Raw genomic sequence first — 7,500 nt, forward strand, 5'->3', positions numbered from 1 at the left:
TGTTCTTGTGTAAAATAGTTCAGGCCTTTCTGTAGAACTCTCTTAGACAAAGTAGTGGCATTTGGCAAATACAGTAACATACATAGCAGTATTGTCAGGAATCCTTGAGAGAATCATCCGGTAACCTATGTGCTGTTCAGCGTGTGGGGCATAGCAACAGTAACTGGGGGAGGGGGGGGGGCGGAGCTTGCCTCTTGAATAGGAGAGGGCCATTACAGCCTCAAATCTTCTTGAGTATGATGCTACAAGCTTGGCACACCTATTTTGGGGCGGTTTCTCCCGTTCTTTGCATCCTCTCACGCTCCGTCAGGTTGGATGTGGAGCGTCGATGCACGGCCATTTTCAGATCTCTCCAGAGATGTTCAGTCAGGTTCAAGTCTGGGCTCTGGCTCTTGAGTCTGTCAATGACTCAAGGACATTCACAGACTTGTCCTGAAGCCACTCCTTTGTTATCTTGACTGTTTGCTCAGGGTCGTTGTCCTGTTGGAAGTGAACCTTTGCCCCAGTCTGAGGTCCTGAGTGCTGTGGAGCAGGTTTTCATCAAGGATCTCTCTGTACATTGCTGCATTCATTTTTCCCTCTATCATGACAAGTCTCCCAGTTCCTGCTTCTGAAAAACATTCACACAGCATGATGCTGCCACCACCATGCTTCACTGTAGGGATGGTATTGGCCCGGTGATGACAGTGACAGATGACAGATAAACAGTGCCTGGTTTCCTCCAGACATGACGCTTGGCATTCAGGCCAAATAGTTCAATCTTGGTTTCATCAGACCAGAGAATCTTGTTTCTCATGGTCTGAGAGTCCTTTAGGTGCCTTTTGACAAACTCCAAGCAGGCTGTCATGTGCCTTTTGCTGAGGAAAGGCTTCCGCCTGGCCCCTCTACCCTGGCCTGATTGGTGGAGTGCTGCAGAGATGGTTGTCCTTCTGCAAGGTTTTCCAATCTCCACAGAGGAAGGCTGGAGCTCTGTCAGAGTGACCATTGGGTTCTTGGTCACCTCCCTGACCAAGGCCCTTCTCCCCCGATTACTCAGTTTGGCCGGGCCAAACGTCTTTCATTTATCAATGATGGAGACCACTGTGCTCATTGGGACCTTCAATGCTGCAGATTCTTTGTTCCCTTCCTTAGATCTGTGCTAAGATACAATCCTGTCTTGGAGGTCTACAGACAATCTCTTTGACTTCATGGCTTGGTTTGTGCTCTGACATGTATTGTGTGACCTCATATAGACAGTTGTGTGCCTTTCCAAATCATGTCCAGTCAATTGAATTGACCACAGGTGGACTCCAATCAAGTTCAATCTCAAGGATGATCTGTGGAAACAGGAGCTCAGTTTTGAGTGTCATAGGGAATGAATACTTATGCACATTATATATTTTTATTTGTATTTATACATTTGCAAACATTTCTAAAAAAACTTTTTTCACTTTGTCATTATAGGGTATTGTGTGTAGAATTTAGAGACTATTTTGGAATAAGGCTGTAACATAACAAAATGTGGAAAAAGTGAAGGGATATGAATACTTCCCGGATGCACTGTTATTCCAGACCTCACTGCACAAAGGGATCCTGGTATGATCCTGGTTAGGCCAGAGATCATGCTGAGAAACCCTCTTTGGCACACACACACCCTCACACACACGCATGCATGCGCATGCACACACACGCATGCATGCGCATGCACACACACGCATACACACACACGCACGCACACACACACACACACACACACACACACACACACACACACACACACACACACACACACACACACAGATGGGAAGTTATTTAATGAAATGTATTTAAAATATGTATTTTAATTACTTTAAAGTATTTTGTAATTTGTATTTAGCTTGAATTTTAAAAGTAATTTGTATTATGTAATTAATGACACATATAGCCTGTATTTATGTATTTTAAATAAATAAAATATTATTTATATATTATTATTTATATATTATTATTTATTTATTTTATGGCATTTTATTCTGAAATGACATGTTTATTCTCCCCTTTTAAAAAAACAACAACACAATTATATATTATATTATTATTATTTACTCAAGTCTGATTGACTTAGCTTACACCAACAAAAATATCATGCCTCGACATGTCAAATCTGAACCAATACATCCCACCTATCATCACATAGCATCGGTATATTGTCTGGGAAGCCTCGAGTTGCAGGCAGCTGGAATTTCTCCTGGAGACAAAGGTAGGTCTGTGTAACCTAGCATTAAACTAACTGTATGATCAGATATTGTAGGCTATGTTAAAGCAAGCTTAATGTTATCGCATGGCACAAAAATGCCCAACAGAGCGATTTGAAATGTACTTTAGCTGTCGCTCACCCTAGCTAGCTAGCTAGCCAACTCACTACTAACGTTAGCCTAGCGTTACTGCTAACGTAGCTAATAACATGGTTGAAATAGTGCTACTGTAGTAAGCTAGTGGTCTTGTGGTGTAGCAGTTTGGGACTGGGGAGCTTCATTGGTGAACCATATTCTTAATGTTAGCAACTTCTCTGACTGAGGACACATTTCTAGCATAGCGGGGGGGGGGGGGGGGTATTTTTTAATTACATAAATACGTAATTATCATTAATTACATTTTTCAGACTAATATTTTTTATTTATAATTAATGACATTTTTGAGCAAGTATTTGTAATTTGTAATTAATTACATTTTAATGTATTTATGCACATCTCTGCACACACACAATACAAACCCACAAACATACACACCCACACACACAGTTTGTCAGGTACACACATATGCACACTTTGCACCTAGGGCATCTGGAGGTCTATTGTTGTGGCTGTTTCAGTGGAGGATTGTACTCAGTGTGTGTGTGTGTGTGTGTGTGTGTTTATATTTGTGTGGGACATTTCAGGGTTAGACAACGCCATAGCTCCCCCCTCACCTTCTAACCCCCCATCCCACCTTCTCAGTGTCATCTCTCTCTCTCTCTCTCTCTCTCTCTCTCTCTCTCTCTCTCTCTCCCTCCCTGACGCAGTTCTCTTCTCTCCTGTTACCACAGAAACAGATTGAAATTCTTAATGAGCTGGTTTTATGGGCTCCTAACGCTCATCCGCAGTAGTCCATATGCTCTGTCCCTCATCCCCTCTTCATCCCCTCTCTCCCTCTCCCCCCCTCTCCTCTTCTCCCTCTCCTCCCCCTCCATCCAACCCTGCAACAATGCTGATATGTATGCACACACAATATGTACGCACACACACACACACACACACGCACACACACGCACACACATGCACACACACACACACACACACACACACACACACGCACGCACGCACACACACACACACACACACACACGCACACACACACACACACACACACTACTATCTGCAAAACGTATGCCTAGACACAATTGTCTTCCTCAATTCCTTGGATGCTGCAGTTCTGCTCATACTGCATAGGCTTATTCTAATATCTATGCGGCAGTAGGGCATGCATAATATATTATGCTAATCACCAGCTTCTTATATTCCTTACTGGGAAGAAAAACAATAAGCATAATACTGTATATGCAAAACTTATGTACCCAATGCAAAAATCCCTTTCGAAGGTGCAATGTGTATTCCTAACAAGTTTCCCAAGGCCTGCGAAATTAATCAGGGTGAATTGATCATGCATTGTATTCCGTGAATAAAGACCGGCCGTATTCCCGTTCACATTCCGATATTCTGTCCTCGGGATCCAACGAGGAGGCGAAGCAGAGGTAAGCAGAAAAGAGAGCTGCTTAGCCAGCCATATTGGTGGAGGGCGCTCATCTGTATGTGTTACCGCCCATCTCCCTAGGCTCATACACACACACACACACACACACACACACACACACACACACACACACACACACACACACAGACGCATGTGGTGAGCACAAAGGTGCAAGCATGCAAACCTACATGCGCACCCATCTACAGTATAGACGCACAAAGATGCGCGCACGCACACACAAAGACACACACACTCACACACACCCCCCCACACACACACCCCCACACACACACATATACACCCCCCCCCCCCCCCCCCACACACACACACACCCACACACACACACACACATACACCTATCTCCCTAAGGGCTCCCTCTCTGCACATCAGGCTGCTGCAAATATGCAGGTATTACAAAAAAGGCAGCAGCTCACCCAGCCACTGGGAACTGAGGTGAGAATTATTAATACCAGATCCTCTCCACTTTTATTTTTTCCACGGCAAATATAAAAAGTACATTTTCTCTCGCTTGAATAAAAGAAAAAGTAATCCCTGTTGGAATTTTCCGCCTCTCAATTCAGAAAGCCCCCACGTTCCGGCTGGCGTCACGGCCAGAACACGTCTCTGTTTCCTCTCTCTGCTGTGATTGGAAGCAGACGGGCAGACGGACGTCTGGAGGTTTAACGGTTATACCACGCTCTATACCACGCTCTATACCACGCTCTATACCACGCTCTATACCACGCTCTATACCACGCTCTATACCTCGCTCTATACCACGCTCTATACCACGCTCTCGTCCTCTGCCACCACGCGTCTCAGCTCCACTCCGCCGGGCCGGGCGAGGACCGCCCGCTATACGGGGCTGGAGAACGGCGCTCACGCTCACGCTCACACACACACACAAACATACACACACACACACACACACAAACACACACATGCACATACTGTACACAAACACAAACACACACGCACAGACATGAACATGGACAAAGATAAACACACATGGACACACTGATACATACAGGTGCAAGCTCTCAGACACACACACACACACACACACACACACACACACACACACACACACACACACACACACACACACACACACACACACACACTGTTTCTTCCTATCCTGGGTTCTCCAGCTGTGTAGCTGGCCTGGCGCTGCGTCTCTCTGTCCTGGTGGACACATCTAACCCCTCCCGCCACACCTCTCCCCCTGTCACATGACCTCCCGCCACACCTCTACCCCCCGTCACATGACCTCCCGCCACACCTCTACCCCCCGTCACATGACCTCCCGCCACACCTCTACCCACCGTCACATGACCTCCTGCCACACCTCTACCCCCCGTCACATGACCTCCCGCCACACCTCTACCCACCGTCACATGACCTCCCGCCACAACCTCTCCCATCACACATCTGAACCAAACGCCCACAAACTGGTTGTGTGATCGCAAATCCTCGCGTCAACGCGACACCTTTACCAGTTAATGTGAGGACGAAGATGCCTCAGACAAACCCCACTAACCTGCTTCCTACCTCTATAGAGTAGATTCAAGTGTATTCATCTTTATCACAATTATTGAAAGACTGTCCACTAAGTCCTAAACCTGCGTTTAGACTGCACCCACCTGTCTGGGCCTCGTGTCGTTGTGTTTGTACTGTCGACAAATCCTAACCATGACCCTAATCCCACCCCTAACCCTAAATAACATTACTTGTCTAAGTGTTTAGATCGGGTCCACAGGTTTTAAGGCTCTTCTGATTGCCTCGTGCTAAAAAAAAACCCAGCCCGATGGCATGACTTGTCCCCCCGGCGTCAGGACCCGACTCACCTGTCCGGCGTCCTCCTCTTGCCGTTCTCGTTGACGTCCAGCAGGAGCTCGGAGGAGTCCACCGGCGAGGTGGTGCTGGTGTCCAGGAGCAGCTGCTCGTGCTGGGCCAGGTACTGGGCGGGGTTCTGCTTGGCGAGCCGCGCGCAGTGGAGCAGCTCCCGCTGCAGTAGCGGCAGGTTGGCCTGTAGGGGGAGACGGCGGTCAGCACTGGAGGTTCCAGCCTCTTTTACGGGTGCGGGAGACAGAGGGAGATGGAGGAGAAGCGATAGACAAGAGGCGGAACTAGTAAGCTGACACCAATTGAGGAGGACCGAACCGTAGTCCACCATAGACGACGCGCATTGAGGTCGCTTGACGCCGTTGACACTCGACCCGATTTCCGTTGGCGCATCGCAGAGTTTCTTCCGAGGAAATCCGAGAGAAAAAAAAAGTATGATTACCTCAAGACCAAAGCTTCCTGTCTCTTACCCAGCATGCATTAGTACTACTCCCAGAGTTCCGCTTCCCTTAGAGACTGGGTGAGCGCTACCTTCAAAGCAGGTTCTTTTTTTCTCTCCCTTTCTCTCTAGCGGGATGAGGAGAGAGGGCCAGGGGACTGGCGCAATGGGGGCGTGGCCTCACCTTCTCGCGGGGCCGGAAGTGTGTGCGACTTCAAAGGACGCCTGATGGGAAGTGTTTTTTTGAGGCGAGATGATAAAAGGGTTCGCCATTCTCCTTCCGAAGTGGAGCGGAGGCCATTACGACACCTAGCGAGTCAATTATCCTTCCGGAAAGACTGGCTTTGTCCTAGCCCATCCTCTCCTAGTCTCTCTCTCTCGCTCACACAGGCCTTTCTTTCCTACTCTCTTCTTCTCTCTGCTCCTTTTCTACTAGTCTCTCCCCGGACTCATTTAGGTTGAATCACTGCGCTCCGTATGCTACATACTGTAGTAGAGTCTGTGCCACTTCGCAGCCCAAGCTGGTATTCTGAGGACGTATCGACGGGTCAAAATTGAAAGAGTGACAGGTCGTAGCAGCAAATGAGAGACACTAACCAAGGTTAGATGGGCGGGGCATATCTATGGGTGGGAACACCTGATCGCGAAATTATCTATCTGTTGAAGGGTTGTGGAGAAATATGGGGGAGAGCAGCATCCACACACTGCCGTGTTGGACCGCTCGGGTTTTTGGGTTCAAAACTGGCGATGTGTTGACCAGAATGTGGTCTGGTGCAGAGAGAGGGGGGGTGGGAGATATATTGGAGAGAGAGAGAGAGAGAGAGAGAGAGAGAGAGAGAGAGAGAGAGACATAAAGAGAGAGGGAGAGACAGAGTTAGTGAGATATACTGGAGAGAGAGAGAGAGAAAGAGAGAGAGAGAGAGAGAGACAGAAAGAGAGAGAGAGACAGAGAGAGACAGAGTTAGTGAGATATACTGTAGAAACAGACAGACAGACAGACAGACAGAGTTAGTGGAACAGCAGTCTCAGAGCCAGAGTTATGTCGCTGATACACAACGTGAGCTATGCTAACTACGTTACTGCATGCTGCAGATCTCTCTATGGGTTTGGGGCACTTCATGCAAAAATCTGGTGTTCAAATCCTGGCAATTCGTTGACAGCGCAACAGATAATTGAAAGAGTAACAGGTCGTAGCAGCAAATGAGAGACACTAACCAAGGTTAGATGGGCGGGGCATATCTATGGGTGGGAACACCTGATCGCGAAATTAACACCTGATCGCGAAATTCGTTACTGATTGGTGTTACCGGGATTCTGGAGCTGTCAACGAATTGCCAGGATTTGAACACCAGATTTTTGCATGAAGTGCCCCAAACCCATAGAGAGATCTGCAGCATGCAGTAACGTAGTTAGCATAGCTCACGTTGTGTATCAGCGACATAACTCTGGCTCTGAGACTGCTGTTCCAC

The 7,500-nt window shown here is 47.5% G+C and overlaps 1 protein-coding gene across 1 annotated transcript in view; it reads right to left on the reverse strand.

Annotated features, from left to right (window-relative positions):
• The window catches only part of runx1t1 (RUNX1 partner transcriptional co-repressor 1), a gene marked incomplete at both ends in the record, with an annotated part of 81,109 nt that overhangs the window by 15,423 nt on the left and 58,186 nt on the right, over nucleotides 1-7,500 (reverse strand). The window contains one exon of the mRNA XM_084455427.1: nucleotides 5,595-5,776. Coding sequence (XP_084311553.1) covers nucleotides 5,595-5,776 — 182 coding nt within the window. The remainder of the gene's footprint in view (nucleotides 1-5,594; nucleotides 5,777-7,500) is intronic.

Source organism: Borostomias antarcticus (genome assembly GCF_949987555.1).
Source record: "Borostomias antarcticus genome assembly, chromosome: 21".
In the NCBI taxonomy this organism is placed as follows: domain Eukaryota; kingdom Metazoa; phylum Chordata; class Actinopteri; order Stomiiformes; family Stomiidae; genus Borostomias; species Borostomias antarcticus.